The 20,559-nt window shown below is 40.1% G+C and overlaps 2 protein-coding genes across 3 annotated transcripts in view; both read left to right on the top strand.

The window, feature by feature from the left end:
* col4a5 (collagen, type IV, alpha 5 (Alport syndrome)) overlaps nt 1-15,425 on the top strand; it is a 63,252-nt gene extending 47,827 nt beyond the window's left edge. The window contains exons 32-51 of one of the 2 annotated variants that reach the window (XM_005753686.2): nt 257-403; nt 480-578; nt 673-762; nt 1,410-1,549; nt 1,653-1,779; nt 2,606-2,785; nt 2,890-2,940; nt 3,071-3,256; nt 5,595-5,603; nt 6,565-6,573; nt 8,644-8,777; nt 8,891-8,963; nt 9,070-9,141; nt 9,289-9,417; nt 10,002-10,100; nt 11,223-11,435; nt 11,513-11,690; nt 11,774-11,888; nt 12,864-13,036; nt 13,655-15,425. In XM_005753686.2, the coding sequence (XP_005753743.1) occupies nt 257-403; nt 480-578; nt 673-762; nt 1,410-1,549; nt 1,653-1,779; nt 2,606-2,785; nt 2,890-2,940; nt 3,071-3,256; nt 5,595-5,603; nt 6,565-6,573; nt 8,644-8,777; nt 8,891-8,963; nt 9,070-9,141; nt 9,289-9,417; nt 10,002-10,100; nt 11,223-11,435; nt 11,513-11,690; nt 11,774-11,888; nt 12,864-13,036; nt 13,655-13,736 (2,306 nt within the window). In that variant the 3' untranslated portion in view covers nt 13,737-15,425. The remainder of the gene's footprint in view (nt 1-256; nt 404-479; nt 579-672; nt 763-1,409; nt 1,550-1,652; nt 1,780-2,605; nt 2,786-2,889; nt 2,941-3,070; nt 3,257-5,594; nt 5,604-6,564; nt 6,574-8,643; nt 8,778-8,890; nt 8,964-9,069; nt 9,142-9,288; nt 9,418-10,001; nt 10,101-11,222; nt 11,436-11,512; nt 11,691-11,773; nt 11,889-12,863; nt 13,037-13,654) is intronic. The other variant, XM_005753687.2, reaches the window with a different exon arrangement.
* Nucleotides 15,426-17,511: 2,086 nt separating this feature from the next.
* The window catches only part of LOC102205517 (E3 ubiquitin-protein ligase TRIM17-like), a 4,875-nt gene continuing 1,827 nt past the window's right edge, over nt 17,512-20,559 (top strand). Inside the window, exon 1 of the mRNA XM_005753690.2 lies at nt 17,512-18,643. Coding sequence (XP_005753747.2) covers nt 17,512-18,643 — 1,132 coding nt within the window. The remainder of the gene's footprint in view (nt 18,644-20,559) is intronic.

Below are 20,559 nucleotides of genomic sequence, written 5' to 3'. Positions count from 1 at the left end.
ACACACTCCATACTTACCACAAAAATCATGCATGATAACACTTATTGTTTTAAATTGACATATGCAGAATGATATTTTTCCTACAGCAAAAAATCTATTAAAAACCTAGAATCTGGTTGCATAAGCTATAAAAAATAATATAAAGAATATGAAGTAATTTATCATTTTCAAGTAAATTGTGACCTCTGTTGTTGGTATAATTGGATTAAAAGTATGCAGCTACTCATGAAAGGGCCTGCCTGATGCATCTACACAGGTGAACCAGGATTTCCAGGTAGAGACGGTGCACCAGGTGGTCCTGGTGCTAAAGGAGAGAGGGGAGACATGGGCCTCCAGGGACCGCCAGGACCCAGTGTTCCATCGCAGCTCTTAAAGGGACAAAAAGGAGATCCTGGACCTTCAGGTAGAGATGAAAACATTTTCACTGCCCTCAAAGAGTAAAAAGTTTGAGTTAAATCTTACATACTGGTTTTCTAAAGGTGGAACAGGTTTTCCGGGTCCAAAAGGTGCTACTGGTCTCCCTGGTGACCCTGGGTTTCCAGGAACAGATGGCAGTCCTGGCCGCCCTGGACCTCCAGGTATGAATTCACCCCTAATGCATACATACTAAGTACATACATAAATACAGACAGAAACAGATTTTTAACATGCTATTTCATTTTTTTTTTGCAGGTTCTAAGGGAGATTCTGGTCGCCCAGGAGGTCCAGGTATTCCTGGGTCTCCAGGACCTAAAGGCCAAATGGGAGACATGGGAATCCCAGGTGCTTTTTATCAAAACTTTGGTCCTTATTGCTGTAGATGTTAGTAATTAAAGGCCAGTGTTGTGTGTTGAAATATGCCTATACAAATTAATATCCTTCAGGTCTACACCTTGTTTATTAAATGTTGTAACTTGCTATAGAGCAACAGACTTAAACCGGCATTCGTTCTAACTGCCAGCAGGAGGTGACTTGTTTGGCAGATAAGTTTAATTTAATTGAAGTCTTAATAAAATGTGCTCGCTTATCACTTGATTTAATGACTCAGTAAATATTTCCTACTAAATTTATAATGAAAACTCTTTTTTGATATATCATGATGATCATTTTTATTTGACTTTTCAACTATCATTTCATGTAGAGCACAAAAATGACAAATAATGAAACAGGTTATGTTTTTTTTTACTATAGTGTTTACATAGTATCCTTGTATTATTAGTCCCACTTTCATACACTCTGGCTTTCAAAGCAAGATGGTGGTGCCCAAAGTTCTGAAAACCTGTATTGGTTGCCCACAAACCAGTGATGCACTGGTGTGTTGGTTAGTGTTACCAAGGAAGAGAATACCTGATTCTGTATCTTAATGACATTCTTTTTTTAAAACATTTGTTAAACTTTATTTGCTACTTATCCCTTTAATGAACACACAGGACCACCAGGGCTGAAAGGTGTATCAGGAGTGTCGGGTATACCAGGATCCCCAGGACAGCCAGGACCACCTGGTAACCAAGGACCCAAAGGTGAGCCAGGTTCTGCTGGCGTCGGACCACCTGGACTAACCGGACAAAAGGTGCATAATCCAACCACTCAGATTTCCTGGTAAAAAAGGCAAATATTATTATTATAAATAATATTTTGGTGCACATTAAAAGTTTTTGTTACATCCTTTGTAGGGTGATCCAGGCCTGCCAGGGTACCCAGGAAATCCAGGCCTAAAAGGAAACCCGGGATTACCAGGTCCCACAGGTGTGACGGGAAGACCAGGCGATAAAGGTGACCCCGGACTCCCAGGATTCCAAGGTAAGTCTGATCATAACAGATGTAGAAAAGAATGAAAAGCTGAAATAAGTTGCTGATATTAAACTGCAGCTGCATTGCATTAGCAAGAGTATAGAACTTGACTGCATGCTGAAGTGTCAAAGCCTAACCCGTAAAATGTTCCAAAAGTATTTGGAAACATGTACTTCTAAAAGTACTTTTATTGCACCATGTTCATTCACTCATGAGCTGCTGTAACATGAATCAAATGGCTGAATTGCCACCTCAGCATGCAGTCAAGTTCTATAAGAGTCTTGCTAATGACCTACTAATTGTATTCAGGTGTGTTGCAGCAGGAACACATGGAAGAGTTTCAGGACACCGGCCCTCGAGGACTGGAGTTTGAGAACCCGGCAGTATTTTATCTATTAAAGATACAATTATACATTTTTTAAGGCAATAAGAAAAAAAAAACAGCATTAAAATACAACACAATTAATGGTTCTGGCTGGTAAATCTGGAGAGGGTGACACGTTTTTGCCTTCACTGGACCAAAACAAATTTTAAAAAAAGGAGTCGACTTTGAGAATTCAAGGAATTAGAGAAGGACTCTGTCACATTACCATTTCAAGCATTTAGAAAAATCAAACCTTGGATGAGAGACGTTGGTCAGGCACATGTATTTTATATCAGAGTGAAAAAGAAATTTTATTGCGATAATTTATTACTAATATTACTTTTTATTTTACCAGGAATTCCCTTTGAGGTGGCAGTATCGTATGTCGATCATGATCAGTTTTGTGTTAATGGGACTTCTTTTCATTGAAGCAAAGCAAGGGTCGATCTTCTCTTTCTACTCTCCTGTCAGGTCCTCCTGGTATCCCCGGTCCTAAGGGTCTTGACGGTGTGCCCGGTACCCCAGGTAGCTCAGGAGCTCCAGGTAGACCAGGAGAACCTGGTCCACAAGGACCGTCTGGTCCACCAGGAGAGAAAGGTCAGGCAGGTCGCGATGGGATTCCAGGACCAGCTGGAGTCAAAGGAGAAGCAGGTGAGTCACAGGGCATCTACAGGAACTGTAATTTTGCTGTACATTCAAAATTGCTTTCCGTTGTTTTACTCAAAAATACATATTTTCATTACTTTTCCCTCCAGGAATTCCAGGTTACGGTGGTCCAGGTCCTGCTGGAAGTCCAGGACTGCCAGGTGAATTACCACCACCTGTAGTACATATATATTCATACCTGTGTATTCTTTATTGATTTTTTGGCTGGTTTTGCAGGTTAGTTACATTTTTTTTCTCAGCATTTTCTAATTTGTGTCTCTGTGTGCTAAGGTATCAAGGGAGACACAGGTCCTCCTGGTGTACCCGGCAACACTGGTTTTCCCGGCCCTAAAGGAGACCCAGGCTCACCTGGTGGCCCTGGTGAACAAGGTGCCCCTGGCTTTCCTGGGCCTGCTGGGCTGTCTCTGCCAGGCCCTAAAGGTGCCACAGGACCCCCTGGATTACCTGGAAGAGCAGGTAAGGGACATGGACAGTATTTATCACCACATATAGTTCTAGAATTTGCTGCCTGGTTTTCAGATGATTATTGTATTAATAATAACTATACTGTGTAATCAGTGACCACAGAGAGGATTCTTCCGTTCTTACCCATAAACATAATGTTAACTTTGAAAAATCAGCCTCACTGCATTTGACTGCATCACAAGACTTGCAGGAAAATGGCTGTACAACCAATTGCCCCATAGGCATCATGCAGATTACTTGATTCTTTGGATATCTCTGTTGAATAATGCTTCCCTTCAGTGTAAAATGTTTGATTTAAAGGTAAGACGAAGAAATTACTATGAAATCAATCAACCATCCACAAGTCTTGCCACACCAATGGGCCACTTCCTGTAAATAAAAAGCTGTGGGACAAGTACGTTAAAAGAAGAATGTGTTTCGACTTCTTTATATGGGCTTAAATAGCCCAAACACTGATGGATTGCTGGTGAAATGCTACGATGTAGACAAACTAGACAACATGGTTTGGACATACCAGCCTGTGGTTCCCAGTTCAGAACCACTAACCCAATCCTGTAGGGAACCAGAAAACCAGACAGCAAATGGCAGAATCTCCACTTTAAACGTGAACGCTTCCATCTCCTTGATTTGCATGGGAGATTGTTGCACCAATCAAACCACCAGTATGAGAAGCAACACACCTGTCCGATTATTGTCAACACCACCCTCATGAGTAAATGTTAGTGTTCTCCTCCTTCACCTCATCACACACCAATCACTGTTTGCCTCTGGGGTTATGACTACGTCCCAAAAAGTGCATGTGTTTATGCCACATTGTTGTGTCTTCATCATCATCATCCAAAAATGTTTTTATTCACAAACCAATACGCCCTCATGTCTCCTCACCCCTTGTCCTCTTCTCTTGATCTGGTCATTAGCAAAGCTGTAATCCATTCATCTCTCCACAGCACTGAATCGTGTGCATTTGTGTGTGTTTGTCCTCTAATGTGACCATTGTGATCAGTGTGTGTCTTTGTATGTTTGTGAACCATTCTGAACAAAAGAGAACTTCAAACAAGTATAGCAGACACAAACCAAAATCTCTGATTCAGTCAAGAATCTGTCATTAAAGATGTTTCGATGACGACAAAAATACTGCTGCTGCAGTAATTCATTTACCCTGTTAGCATAAAGAGCAAAAACTCTTTGATTCTGGATAAGAGCTGTCGTTGGTTTGTTTCTGGCTTTGCTGCCATATTTTGGTTTTGTCTCACCAATCAGCCATCTGCATGGACACTGTTCATCCCGACAAAAGCACACATGCGTGTGTGTGTTTATACACACTGAGAACAAGTCTCATACAGTGCTGGACAGAGTGGACTCTCCTGACAAACCCTTTCAGAAAAACATCCCTGTTTTTAACTATTTCTTCTATTTTTTAAAGATACTTTTTGGTTTAAAAATTCTCAAATTCATGGAAGCGTCTGTAATAACAGGCAACCGAAACAAATTTGTAGCATTGTGATCTTTCTTTATGTAAAAAAAAGATAAAAGTAGATGTGCAGGTTTTATTTATACTTATCAGCCGCTTTATTAGGTACACTAATTCAACTAATCAGCCGATGGCGGCAACTCAATGCGTTTAGCATGTAGGCATAGTTGAAAGTTTAAAGTATGCATCAGAATGTGGAAGAAATTTAATTTAAATGACTTTAAATGTGGCATGGTGGTTGGTGCCACACAAGTATTTAAGAAACTGATAAACTTCTGGGGTTTTCCCACACTGCCATCTCCAGGGTTTACAGTTTCTCCTGAAAAAGAAAAATATGGTCTACAGCAGTAGAAGACCATACTGGGTGACTTCTGTCACATAAGAACAGGAAAACCGAGGTTACAGTTCAGATAGATTCACCAATATTGGAAAACAGAAGATCAGAAAAACACTGCTTGGCTCTTGACTCTTGATTTCTGCTGCAGACTTCAGGTGGTAGGGTCAGATTTAAAAAGTACGCAACATGAAACCATGGATTCATCCTGATTTTATCAACAGTTCAGGCAGCTCTGAAGGCTCAAAGGAGTCCAACCCAGTACTAGCAAGGTGTAACTAATAAGCGGCAGTGAGTGTATATTTACTGGAAATCACCCATTATTTAAAAGCCACATCTTTTGAAAGCATTTGTCAGAACCAACTGCTATCCAGCCCTGCATCAGGCTACATGAAAAGGTTTTGGGGGTTGTCAGGGTGACACAATGTTATTACATGTTACTCCTGTTTCCTGTGGTTTGGTCCCACCTGCTTTGGTGTGGCGGGCCATCTTCGCGTGACAACTCGTGCATCTGTGCGTCACAGGCCCTGCAGGTCAGATCAACAGCATCCAGACTTCTCCTGCATGTCTCCTACAGCAGCACTGACCGAGTTTAACGTCTCTCTGATCAGTTTAGGAACAAATTGATGATAAATCACTGCATCTCCTCTGTATTTCCTCCTAACAACTGTCTCTTTTCACTTTCCATGCACTCTGATGGTAGCATAATGCACTTTTTTTTACAAGTAAGCCACTATTAAAGATTTTCTTTTTCTTCAAGTGTGATCGTGATAATCGCAACACAAATCAGCATGTGGATGATCTGGGTCACATGTAGGTGCTGCAGCAAATTCAGAATGTGTCAGCACCACAGAATTTAAATACAAGAACACATCATATAACTAACTCACCTTAGTCGTTTTCACATTGTGTATGATTATATTTAAGCATTATGTATTGAGTATATATTGTAGTTTAATGGGGTTTTGTTTTTTATCTTTGAAAGATAAGGCTGTTAGGCTATTAGCTATAGTTTTGTTATTGCCTGCAAAACCTGTTAAAAAGCCAAAAAACCAATAACTGGTTGAAGACCTCACTGGTTAAAAAACAGGGCATATGGTAATCCTGCTGTCGCTTATCAAAGAGTTACTTAAACAAGGTTAACGGTGCCAGTTAACATTATCTTAGTTTGTTGTTGGTTCTCATGTTAATGATTGACTATAAAAATTATGTCAAATATGAATACATATCAGTGTCATTTGTAAAAGATTAACAGCAACTTATTTAAAAGCAGACAACTAGCATTTACGCTAACATACCACGTCATTGTGCATGAATTAAATCAAGCCGAATAGCCCCCATGGTTTATTCAGTAAAGGAGAAATACCTCTTTCTTTGTCAGGTATGACTGTGTTTCTGTACTGATGCTTACCTCTGTCTAAACCTGCTCTTCTTCTTTGTTGCCCCATTCCTTTATCCCGGCTCCGGTTTGCCTGGCAATTCTGGGAACCCTAGGTCCTCCAGGTTAGACTCCAGTGGTTTGATGGGTTTGATACATGTAACCATATAAACTGAGTTTCATGCTGGGTCGGGGTTAGTTCACATCAATTTCTCTCAGTTCAAAGCATGTAAAAGTGTGAATCCACTTCACTTTTCCTCTGTGCACCACCACAGTGGGTTTTGAATCAGATAATCAATATGTAATCGAAGTGCAGATTTTCAGCTTTAGCTCTATGGGTTTAATTTTTTGTTTTTTTGCATTGACTGCTCAGAAGTCATTTTTATACACAGACCCAAATTTTTCAGAGGCTCAAAAGTAATTGAACAATTGACTGAAAAGCAGTCCCATTGCACGGTGAGGCCTGTTCCCTTCATATATTGTGACAAATACAACATTAAGCCAGGTCAAGAATACTAATATAAGAAGATTAGAGTTTGCCAGAAAACATCTAAAAGTGTCTGCACAGCTCTGGGGGGAAAAATCTTGTACCAGTGTAATGGGAAGAAAAAAGTACATAAGAGAGAAAAAGCTCTTGATCTGAGACTGGATTATAAGGCGCACTGTTGATTTTTGAGAAAATAAAAGGATTTTTAGTGCCCCTTATAGTGTGGAAAATACAGTAGTTGTGTTGTTGTGCAGAGGCAAGAGTACAAAAATGTGTAATAGTCCAAACACATTGGGACCGAACTGTATGACAAAACTGTTAATGATCTGAAGATGAATTAACCCCGGCCCTAAGCTCTGGATTTGTGTGACGGTTTATGTTATAAATTGAGTGTTCAGTTCATCCTTTCTTTACCCCACAGGACAGTTCGCCCAGGACTTATAACCATAAAAACCTACACACAGTCAAGTTGCAAGTTTACTGTTTTTCGGGATTGTTTTTACCTGAAGATCTTCTTAAAATGTTTCTCTACCATGATTTTTAGTTACCAGTAACATACATGTGTGTTTATCCTGTTCTGTCAAATGAGGCAATCATAGTAACCAGTAATCAGTCTCAGGGTTCACCATTACTACACCTGTAACACACAGTCTGAAAATAAAACTCTTCAGTTTGGTGTCTGCAAGGTTTCCCCAAGGATTTAGAGAAAGAACCACGCAAATACTTTCTCACATTTTTCACACTTACATGTTTCAAAGATAATAATAACGATCGCCTCTGTCAGTGCGCCCCAGGGTGGCTGTGGCTACAACGTAGCTTGCCATCACCCGTGTAAATGGTAAATTTACCATTTACCATAATCTTAATAAACACAAAATGCAGTTTTTAAATAATGATTTAATTTTCCAAACATTTCAAATCCTTGGTATCAAGAACTGCAATCAAGTATTTGTGATGTCTGCCAGTGACTCTTTCACATCACTGTGGAGGAACTTTGGCCCACTCTTCTTTGGAGTAAAGTTTTATTTCAGCTACATTGGAGAGTTTACAAAATTTGAACAGCTTATTTGACTTCATGCCAAAGCATCTCAATCTGACTGAAGTCCATCAAGATGTTTTTTTGTAAATGTGTGAGCCTTTTTGTTCTTCTTGGTCAGTGGTTTTTTCCTTGAACTCCCCCATGGATGCTATTTTTGCCCAGTTGTTGAATCATGAACTCTGACCTGTGAGGCCTGCAGTTCTTTAGATGTTGTTTGGGTTCTTTTGTGATGTCCTGGATGAGTCATTGATGCGCTCTTGGATTAATTTTGATAGGTCGACCACCCCTGGGAAGACCCAAAGCCTTTGAAATGCCTTTGTAAACCTTTCCAGACTGATTTAAGTAATTTCAGCAGCCTAGGTGTGACTAGTGACATTGAACGAATCTTTACAAACTGCATTTTGTATTTATTCAGATTATCTTTGTCTGATATTACAATTTGATGTGTCAAAAAACGTAGAAATCAGGAAGGGGGCAAAGAATTTTTCACATCAGAATAAGACCCATAAGAAAGCAAAAAAGTAAATCAGCCAAAAAATTTTTGTTTAATTGCTTAATTAAAATCCAAATGTGATCAAAACCCTGGTGGGGGGAAAAAAACCACATAATCAACAATGTTGTGTTGTTTTTATGTTATCACATCTGACCTTTCATTCTCTGCGTGTGAAGGTTCACCTGGCCTACAAGGTCCTCGTGGACTCCCAGGAACTGGTGGCGTTAAGGGAGAAAAGGGTACTCTTGGCATGCCTGGAATTCCTGGCATCCCCGGACAGAAGGGAGATCCTGGTTTTCCAGGAAATCCGGTAACACCCTGTTTTACATTTACTTCATTATCTTCTCCAAAAGAATGCACATCTGTATTTCTTTGTCCTTCGTTAGCTGAGCTCACAATATCTCTACAACCGTTTCTTCTCAGGGCATACCTGGTCCTACTGGCCCCGCTGGAATAAAGGGAGATTCAGGACAGCCTGGTGTTCCTGGATTCCCTGGTTTGTTCACAATAACATTATTTGTGCTTCTTTTTTTTTTAAACAAAAACATATTTTCGTCTTCAGCATTTATTGTGAACAGAGCCTAAAGATTTGTTTTTATCAGGATTGAAGGGTGATCTTGGATATCCTGGCCCCAGTGGCCCTCCTGGAGATCGTGGATTACCTGGAGAACGGGGTAGGTCAACATGTTATCCTTTTCTTCTAGAGTGAAGAGACGTGAGACTACCTTCAAAAGAAAAATCTGTGCTGCTGCTTTATTTTGTCTCCCTCCGCCTCACCCCCAGACTAGTGCGCTAACAGGAGAATTTTCTCGTGTTAATAGGCACTCCGGGTGATCCTGGTGAAGGTTCGCCTCCCATTGTGCTAAAGGGAGAACGGGGACCCCCAGGTCTTCAGGGCCTACCTGGTTCTCCAGGACCAGCTGGTTTGCCTGGCCAACCTGGAGGCTCAGGTAAGTAAATATAGTTTCTATGATGGGAACTGATAAAAATAACATAAAAGACACAGGATCAGGATCAAATGATTATGCTGCTCTTCTCAAAGGGGAAGCACTTCCTACAAAGCTATCTATACTGTACTTTTGCAGATATTTATAGTTTTGAGGAAAGAGGTTTTCAATTTTTGCATTTAATACATATTAAATAGGGATTTTGTATTTCCATAAATACTGAAATTATGATTTCTCGGAGTAAATTTTGGCCACATCTGTGATCCTAAAATAAGGTTTTGTACTATTATTACTTCTGACAGCGAGGCCGAATATTTTGAACATTTTCCATAATGCTAGGGGACAGATTACACAGTGAATTTTAAAAGTAAAAGCAATACTTTGTAAGTCACACATTTTGTCATGAATTATCTTTGACTCGGAAAGTATACAACCCTTTTCACAGGCTCTTCTCACACAAGTGCTGTACAATATAGAAACCATGACAATTTTATATGCGGGCTAATATAATGTGAACGTGATGAGTAAAATGATCTAAGGTGGAAAAAACTGATGGAGTCATTGCCTCTCCTGCCTCCTGGTCTCAGGCATCAAAGGTGACCCTGGTGGACCTGGGAGCGATGGTCCTCCTGGCTTCAACGGACCTGCCGGCAGGAAGGGAGACGTTGGTCCGGCAGGTCAGCCTGGTAAGTAAGGCAGAGAGTCTCATCACTGACCTACTCTATATGTTATCCCTGGTTAAACAAAGAGTAAACGTTATTAGTAGTGTATGTACTGTCATGGCCAAAAGTTGTATTTATTTGCTGATCAAAGATTTACTGGATATAAAAGGATATACTGGACAAAGGATGAATATGGAGGTTGAAGAAAAAGAGGAGGGCCACAGAGAAGCTTCATGGATGTAGTGAAGAAGAATACACAGAGGGTTGTTGTGACAAAGGACGGTCCAAGAGATAGGCTGGAATAGGAGGCAAATGATCAGCTGTGGTGACTCCTAAAGGGAGCAGCTGGAAAAAGAAGAAGTTTAACCTATTAGGACCCAGGGTTCTTTGTGATGTTCCTGCTTGAAAATGACAAAAGTCTACGTATCAAAATAAAGCGAACAAGCTAATAAGGAAATTCGGATGGAACAAAAATACAAAGGATTTTATCCGGCCTATTTTGTTCTCTATTACGCCTTTGAAAATATGCTGCAGTAGACCAGAAACTCAAGAAAACCAAGAATCAACATATGGATGTTATCTGTGGAAGGATAAAGCTGTTAGAGTTTACAATTGTACACAGTAGTGAACTTGCATGTAATGTGTTTGTGCATAAATAAGCTAATAAGGTGGAACATGGTTATTTTTGATGGGAAACTTCTCTCAAAGCACACTTGGAAATGGAGTTATTGAGGAAATGTGCTGTTATCACGATGGATTTAAGTTTTGTAAGAGATTAAAGGTTAGACAGAATTCATGGTAATGTTTTTCAAACATTAATGTAATTTTGTTCTTCTTTTGCTGTTGGTTTAGTGACGTTTGGTTGGAACATGATGAGAGTTTGCAGTGCTGGTATCTGAGAGATGTCTGTTTTCAGCAGAGACATTGTTTGTCCATGTACATGCTGTCAGGTGAACGGGGGCATCTCTGCTTTTTGTTTACACTTTTTTGTTTAGCTGCTCTTTTAATTGTTTGTTGTTTTTGCTTTGGAAGTCATAGGAATGGTTATGTGAGCTTTTAGCTGAGATTTTGATGTTTCTGTGGATACTGGTACTGTTGCTGCCCTGAGGCTTCTCATTGCTAATATAGACATTCCCCTTATTACAGGTCAGCCTGGCAACCCTGGTCCCCGTGGTTCAGATGGCCCACAAGGTCCTCCCGGTGTCCCAGGATCAGTTTCTGCTGCTCACGGTTTCCTCATCACCCGGCACAGCCAGACCACCGATGACCCAGAGTGCCCCACTGGAACTAAGTTTATCTATAACGGATACTCTCTGTTGTACGTGCAGGGCAACGAGCGGGCACACGGACAGGACCTTGGTAGGCTTTACCTAGAAGTTGCATTGTATCAGACAGCTGTCAGAAAGCAGTTCATATAACTGACCGTCTTCTTTCAGGCACAGCCGGTAGCTGCCTGCGCAGATTTAGCACCATGCCCTTCATGTTCTGCAATATCAACAACGTCTGCAACTTCGCATCCCGTAACGACTACTCCTACTGGCTGTCAACGGACAGACCCATGCCCGAAAACATGGCCCCCTTCGTGGGAGAGAATATCAGGCCTCATGTCAGCAGGTATGACGGGAGGAGGGAAGGGCAGTACTGTCGAATTCAGGGAAGTGTGTAAATCTTGTGTTTTCCTATGTTTGTGCATCCAGATGTAGAGTCTGTGAAGCTCCCGCCATGGTGATTGCAATTCACAGTCAGACTATCCAGATTCCTTCTTGCCCTGAAAACTGGGAAGTACTGTGGATTGGATACTCCTTTATGATGGTAGGAAATAACACACGCAAAAAAACAAACACACACTCAGACACTTTCATCCCCACCTTGGCTAAAATCTCACACTGGCTGGATCTCCCAGCAGCACCTTGCTTTCCAAAACCCCAAATTCTTTTGGCGATACACAAAAGCCGAGTAGCATAGTGTGTATTTCTGTTTTCAAAATACAGGAGCCTGTACCGGTAAATTGCAGTAATTGGTTTTCCTCATCGACTGTCTTTAAAAGATCAAGACAACAATCTTGCTTTTTTTGAGATTGGACATGACAAACGGTGGGTGGATCAGACTGAAGAACTGAGCGTGCTGTACTCTCACATGGCAGTGACTAGTCAGTCAGATGGTTGGCATGTCCTATAACAAACCCTCCTTATTGTCTATTTTAATCATATTTTACAAAGTGAGAGCCACACTGTAATAACACTCAGTTTCAGTTTGTTTCCATTTGTGTCGCAAAAGTATCACTGCTGCTCGCTGAGTGGTAGCAGTAGTAGCGTCGTGTTGTGATTTGGCACTATAGAAATAAAACTGAAATTGAGACCATTTTGCTACCAAATGGTCCCTTTTGCACATTTTGAAGTAAAGTTGATTGCCATGATAGGACAACCTTTAGTAAGTGAAAAACGTCTATTCAAATTCTAGGCAACAGCTGCAGTCTGGTAGCAACCCAAACAATTGCATGCAAGTTTATAGTGCAGCACTGTGCACCTCTTTGAGACCAAGCAAGCAATACACATTCCTCCATAGCAACCAGTGGTTGCCAGGAGGTCTCTAGGCCTGTGGGACTAAAATCTGTCGACTGCTATGATTTGGGTTGGTGGTAGACACCTCTCTGCAACTACACCAGCACAGCACATGTGACCAGCACCCCCCATCTTCTGCCTTTTTCCCCTTTCAGAAGGAGTTCATTAATTAAGAAAACTAAAAACAAATTCTCTACAATTCTAATTCTTCTTTCTCTCCCCACAGCACACCAGTGCGGGTGCAGAGGGCTCCGGTCAGGCGCTCGCCTCCCCCGGCTCCTGCCTGGAGGAGTTCCGCAGCTCCCCTTTCATCGAGTGCCACGGCAGAGGGACATGTAACTTCTATGCCAACTCCTACAGCTTCTGGCTGGCCACCGTGGAAACTTCTGAGATGTTCAGGTGTGGATTCATGTGCAAACGTCTGTGAAAGGGGAAAGTTTATTGATGAGCTTCAGTAGTGAATTGTAGCTTCAGTTTCCTGTTTTTAGCTGGCTCGAGTGGCATCTGGCTGGTGTGGTCTTCTGCCGTTGGAGCTCATTCAGAGATGTTCTTCTGCAAACTTTGGATGCAATGAGTTGTTATTTGAGTTAACTTTGCCTTATTATCAGCTTAAAACCAGATGGGTTTGAGCTGATAGGAACGCTCAATAGATATTTCCTTTTTCAGAGCATTCTCTGTAAAAACTAGAGTTTTGCAGGAAAATCTCAGTAGTTCACCTGTCTCTAAAACTCTAGAACCAGATCATTTGACTCCAGCAACCATGCTATGTTCAAAGTTGCTTAAATCACATTTCTTCCCCGTTTTGCTCAATTTGAAATTCTTTGCGACTCTTTGCCATGTTTATTTCCCTAATTTTAGTTGCTGTTGAATAAATATTTGCAGTAATGAGCAGCTGAACATGTGTACCTAATAATGTGTATAATGAATGTATATATGAATGTGTCTAATGCAGTACTTACATGACCCACGTTAAAATCAACCCTCTCTTAACCATCTTAATACTTATGGCTCTTACAGAAAGCCCCAGTCTGAGACCTACAAGGCAGGTAGCCTACGGACACGTGTGAGCCGCTGTGCAGTCTGCATGAAGCGCACGTAACGGCATGCATGCCACCAAGCAAACACACCACTGCCAGGAGGTGGAGAGACGCCCATCGATGACGAGAGACGATTGGACGTACATTAGACAAGTGTGGCAGCGGGTGGGGGCAGTCACGATGAGTTGGAATTCCAATGGTGCATTGTCTTCCGGAAAAACAAACTACAACTAAAACAATGGTGCTACTGTGCAACACAGCTTAAAAAAAAAAGAAAAAGACAAAAAAAAGAAAAAAACTGACGTAAACAAATCTTACATTTAGTCTTTGTTTGTCTTAAGAAGTACCTCAAAATGAAAGCAGAATATATTCAATTCATGGTGCCACGATGGATGTGTGACAACAAAACTGCATTTTTCTTTCTTTTCCCTTCTTTCCCAGAAGGATCTTTGTTCCCTTTCCCCCTTTTCCCCCCAAAAATTACGTTTGACACGTTGGTGCAGCAAAAATGTGACAGAGTAACTTTTGATTTTATTTTATTTTTGATAAGGAGTTGATGGTTTTCACGGTTACCAAATCGGCACTTTGACTTCGGAACATCCATGATGACAGATGCACTGACGATGAGCTTTCTGTAGTGAGAATGACTGCTTTTTTAAAAAAAATTACCAATCACCCTTTCTTTCTCGCTCTTATTTTTTCTGTTTTACGTTACATTTCGTAGTGATAACCCTGCTGTCTCCCACTCTTTGCTAACCATATCGCCTTCTTTTGCTTATTTTTTTGTTTTTGTAAGTAATACAATGTGTATATTGTGTAAAACACTTTTGTTTTTAGTGTATTAGTTCGAATCACTACCAGCTGTTTGTTATGCACGGCGATTTTCCAGGTTCTTCTTAGCTCACACATTCACTTAACGCACGTTGACTCAGATATTGTACAAAGTAAGGCTTTTATGAATGAAACAGTATTTTATATATAATAAATATATATTTGAAAAAAGAGGATTAAAAAGTATATAAACTTTATTCGGCTGTGGAGAGCTTGTTTGTTGTTTTTAACCACGAAACGGTCATACATTACATTTCATGGAAAAATAAAGCTTACTACTGAACGCAAACAGCCATTTTCATGAAACTATAACAGTCTTATGTGATATTAACAATGCCAATGCTTCAACCTTTTGTATTGTTCCACTGAAATAAAGGGGATTTGCTTTCAGCTAGTTGAATGATTGGAAATTGTTACGAATATCAACGCGGGAAATGGAGAAAATAAAGTTCAGATAAATTCTTCTTTATTTGATTAGAAAACAGGGACATTTCTTGTGTTTCTTACATTTCCAGGTGCTGGGAATTTTCTATAAAAAGATCCTGATGTAGTTTGAAGGGGCTGCCTTTGTTCCCAACACTTTCAAATCCACTTTTACTTGCTTGAATTTCTATCCCAAATTGGATAAAGTGTTCAGGCTTCATGGTGTGGTAACACAGGTCTGAGCGTACAGATTCCTGATGTACTGTAAAGCTATGCGAGCTGTTTGGGGGAGGGTGAAATATTTCCCTGTGATTTTTATTGTTTGTTTGTTTTGTGTGTGTTTTTTTTTTTTCAAATCTGCTTTTATGAATTCTAATTGTGTCAGCCTGGGGTGCGATTTAAAAAAATGTGCATTTTTTTTTTCTTTTTGTTGTTTTGTTTCCATTTTATGTTATCCGGAAGTTGTTATAAACTTTTAAGACTGAAATAAATACTATGTCCAAAGTGTTGCCTTCATAAATGACTATGACTAAGAAAGAACAGTGGGTGACTTCTTTATAAGTCACCAATCTGGATCATTTAGATTTAAAAGTAAAAGAAAATAAGGGATCGGCTGGCAGTTACAATCTACAAGTCCTCACTTCTCCTTCTGTTTGTGATGTCAGTGCCAAGTGACGGTAAAGTAAATAAATTGGATTGTATGTACATATATATATATTTACCATACCACTGGCCTGAGAGAACAAGGTGGCACATATGGGTGCAGCAGCTCAGACAAATAAAATGGGGCACAATTATTAAGGACAAATAAAGGGATTTTAAAATGGATTGATAAACGAACTGGAAGCCAATGAAGGAAAGCTAAAATTGGAGTGATGTACTTTTGCTTGCCAGATGAAAATTGGACAGTCACGTTTTGCATCAGCTGTAGGCGAGCAATGGAGGCCTTCCTGATTCTGATAAAGAGTGCATTGCATTGCAGTAATCATGCAGTAATCAAGACAAGAGGTTATAAAAGCCTGTATTAAGGTTGTGTTTGGACAGAAGAGGCTTGATCTTTGACAGTCATTTGGAAAAAGATGGATTTTACTCACCACAGTTAAACAAAAGAAGACTGGAGGAAATTGTCGCCTGGTCTGATTAGTCATTGAGATTTCCTCTTGTAGAATTCAGATGGTAGAGTCATAATTCCTGTGTAAACCACATGGAACCATGGATCCATCCTGTCCTGCATCAACAGTTCAGGATGGTGGACATTTTCTTGGCACACTTTGGGCTGGTTTCTTGAACATGATGATGAGTTCACTGTACTCAAATAGCCTTCACAGTCACCAGATCTCAATCTAACAGAGCACCTTTGGGAAGTGGTAGAACAGCAGACTGACAACATGAATGCAGGCGTCAAATATTCAGCCACTGTCTAATGTTATCATGTCAATATGACCAAAAACTCCAAGCAGCTTGAATCTATGGCATGAAGAATAAAGACAGCTCTGAAGACAAAACGGGGTAAAAATCATGTACTACCAAGGTATGCCTAATAAAGTGCCTGATGAGTGTATATTAAGAGGACAACCCCCACCTTAGTCCTCATGGCGAATATGTAACCATATGTAAATACTGCCAAATATATAAAGACCGAAAAGGCAGTTGGTACAGATGACGTACCCGTGGAGGTATTAAATTTCACCTGCGCCAACTACTCTTAAAAACTATGTTGTTATTCTTCATGAGCTGCTCTGCAACATTTTCTGCCAAACTGGTGGTGAAGATGATACGTTTCAAGTGACAGTTGGAATCTGGGCGGACGAATGTTGTTCCTCCTTATATAAGAAGTGTGAAGACAAGTTCTCTTTGTCTGGGACGGTGAGTGGACTCATGTCGGCAGGTAAGAGAGGCTTCGGAACAAAGTCTAGTTTGTTTAATTGTGGTGCTGTGGTGCACTCGAGATCTTTTCAACTTGTATCTTTGTTTTTGTGTTAATGAAACACGTCACTGACTCAGTGTATGTCATCTTTAGGAAAAGCAACCATCCTCTCTGTCTGAATCTGACTGCATAGCTGACTATCTCTTGCTCCACTACTTTAAAGGAGACACCATATATCAACCAAAGTAATTCCAAAAAAGGTAAAGTAGGAGACATATTCCCTGTACTTGTTCCTCAAGTATACTTGTGCTGTTTTGGGTTTAGATTTCCAGTAAGCTGCAGCTTTACCTCTGTTGCATTTGCTCATTCTACTTTGCACAATATGTCTTGGTGCTCTTGTGACTGGGATTTGTTTTTAGTATTTCCTGCAGTAACTGTAACAGCTTGTTGCACTCTTCATTGTGGCGTCTATTATTTTCATGTTCGTAAATATTTCTTAATACAGAAATCTACATTAAAAGCTTACCTGTTCCCACAGTTCACTTTACGTTCTTGCTGCTCAACGATAAAAAGATTTATTAAGACTGGTAGGTACGAGTTTCACAAACTACACCTTTTTCTGAAATGAAGACTAACCTGATACACACTTCTTCACTGACAGTGAAACAGTTTTGGCATTCACCTCTGCACACATAATTGCACAACAAGGAAAGAAGATGGAAGACAGACAATTCTGCTGTGCTGTCTGTCTGGATCTACTCAAGGATCCGGTGACTATTCCCTGTGGACACAACTACTGTATGAGCTGTATTGAAACCTACTGGAAAGCAGAGAACGTAAAAGGAATCCACAGCTGTCCTCAGTGCAGACAGGCTTTCACACCGAGGCCTATTCTGGTGAAAAACACTATGTTAGCAGAGTTGGTAGAGAAAATGAAATACCTCCAGCCTATCCATGATTCCCCTGCTTTTGAAAAGCACAAGCTGGTAGACAAGGTGTTGAAAGCAAACACCTGTTCAGTTCACAATGAGGTGATGAAGATGTTTTGCCGCACTGATCAAATGTGTGTCTGTTGTCTCTGCTGGATAAATAAACATAGAGGACATGAAACAGTTCCAGTTGAAAAAGAAAGGGCAGACAAAGAGAAAGACCTGGAGGTAATTCTGAAAGAAGTCCAGCGGAGAATCCAGACCAGAAAGAAGGAAGAAGGAGTACTTGAGAAAGAGATAGAGGGGATCAAACTGTCTGCTGATACAGCAGTGAAGGACATTGAGATGACTGTTGATGAGCTGGTGAGTTTCCTCAAAGAAAACGCCTCAAATTTAAAGCAGCAGATCAGATCCCAGCAGAAAGATGAAACGAGTCGAGTCGAAGAGCTTCAGAAGAAGCTGGAGCAGGAGATCGCTGAGCTGAGGAGGAAAGAAGAGGAGCTGAAGCAGCTTTCACGCACAGAGGACCACACCGAATTTCTACTAAGTTACTCCACAATGCCCGTATTCATTGACTCTACAGATTCACCAAGCTTTAAAATCTGTCAGGTTAAGTACTTTGAGAGTCTTCAAATGGTGATATCAGAAGCTAGAGATAAACTCAAAGCATTTCTGTGTGATGAACTGTGGAAGATCACTCTGACAGTGAGGTCAGTGGATGTTTTGCTGCCACAAAGTGATCCTAAGACCAGAGATGACTTTTTAAAACATTCATGTCAACTCACGCTGGATCCAGATATAGTTCACAGAAAACTCTTCCTGTCTAATCAGAACAGAACAGTTACAGACATGCTTCAAGATCCAGATAATTCCTGTCTTAAGAACAGAGACAGGTTTTCCATTGAGCAGCAGGTCCTGAGTAAAGAGAGTCTGACTGGACCTTGTTACTGGGAAGTGGAGTGGAAAGGGAAAGGACTTTCAGTAGCCGTAACATATAAGAATGAGAATAAACTGGATCAAACTGCATTTGGAAGCAATAATAATTCTTGGGCATTAGATTGTTACAAGGACAGTTATAAATTCAGACACAACAACACGACAACTCGCCTCTTAGGTCCTTTTTCCTCTAAAATTGGAGTCTATCTGAATCCCAGAGCAGGTATTCTGTGCTTCTACAGCGTCTCTGACACCATGGCCCTGCTACACAGAGTCCAGACGACATTCACTGAGCCGCTCTATGCTGGACTGTGGATTTGGGGGGGGTATTTTATTTCAACCACTGCTACATTAAATGATATACAGTAAAATACTGTTTAACTGATTTTGCCTTTATTTGTTATATTTTTTCTATGATGTAATATCAAGGGTTTGTATGGGTGCTTGAAATCATTGAAAATACTTGGATTTTAATATTGTCTTTTCAAGGTTTGAAAAGTGCTTGAATTTCAGATGTGGTGCTTAAAACTGCTTGAAACTGTAACTCTATTTCATTCACAACAAATGACTGTCTGATTGAATAGTTTTTTGTTCGTTTGTTTGTTTTTTATCAGATAGAGAAATAAAATGAGTCGCAAATTCTAAAAACAACATTTCTCCACCTGGGCTGCCTTGCACCTCTGCATGTCTGTTTCAGTGTGTGACACCCGCCCCAAACAGTCAGGAATGAGTGCAAGAACAAGCCTGGAGGTTGCAGTTTTAATGAGCGTTTGCTGGAAAAGGACAAATACAAATCTTGGATAAGACAACGACCAAATTCACCTGAAAGGTCTGCAAAATGATTTGTACCTTTTCAGAATGGGGGAGTTTGCTTAAGTTCTAGTAAATAATTTTCAACTATGTGTACGTTACACATGCTAATTTTTATAATTATTACTACTTTTTTGCTAGCTAGCAAACTCGCAGGATAAACTATTGAAATGCATTGCGCGTGATGCAATATTGCAACGCTAGTAAAGCAGTTAGTTATGGTATGGTAATTTATGAAATATGCTGCAAAATAACATTACATAGCAGTAGCAGTAATGTGAGTTACTGTTATATATAACTACCCAACTTAAGGCTTTCTGATTAAAGGCTAAAAGCGAAGTTGTTACCAAGTAAAATTAATAGTTTATATTTTTGTGTATTTCTGCAGCTTTTTCAAATATTATCTTGGTTCATTTGGCAACACCTTAGGGGCGATAATAATGGTAATATGAGGGACTGATCCATATGGGCACAAAGAACAGCCACTTTTTTGTGCTACTGAGGTTCCCTGACTTTCCCTCAAAATCTGTTCTCGTGAGCACACCTTAAACATTAGAAATGGCTTAAACTCACATTGAGGCCTGTGGGACACTATTACCAACTGAGACAATATACAAATTTATATGTGTTTTCATATATGAATATTTCATACTTTAAGGCTGCCTGTTTATTTAAGGGAAACGAACAATACATTATAATGAACAATTACATAATAATATCACAGATGATAGATTAAATAAACAGGTGTTAGATAGATGCTTGTGCATTGTTAGTCTTATATGTCAAGGTCAAGGTAACTTTATTTATACCCATAGGCAAGGTAAATTTGCTTTACAGAAAAAATGATAGCATTTGGCATCCCTTCAAAAACACACATACCTAATAAAGATATAAACCTCACTGTGGCACATATATAGTAATTTAATATTTCAAATCAAAAACAGTTCTTATTTAATTCAGTGACAGCAACGGGGACAAAGCTATTTTTATAACGCTTTGTCCTGCATCTCGGAAATAGAAACCTCCGTCCTGAGGGAAGAAGCTGAAATTCTCCCCTTAGAGGATGGGAACCATTTTTAAGGATTGATA

Source organism: Pundamilia nyererei, unplaced genomic scaffold (assembly GCF_000239375.1).
Source record: "Pundamilia nyererei isolate P.nyererei 1_Seehausen unplaced genomic scaffold, PunNye1.0 scaffold00451, whole genome shotgun sequence".
Lineage (NCBI taxonomy): Eukaryota > Metazoa > Chordata > Actinopteri > Cichliformes > Cichlidae > Pundamilia > Pundamilia nyererei.
Note: the sequence above shows the minus strand (reverse complement) of the source record. Positions and strands in the feature narration are given on the sequence as shown.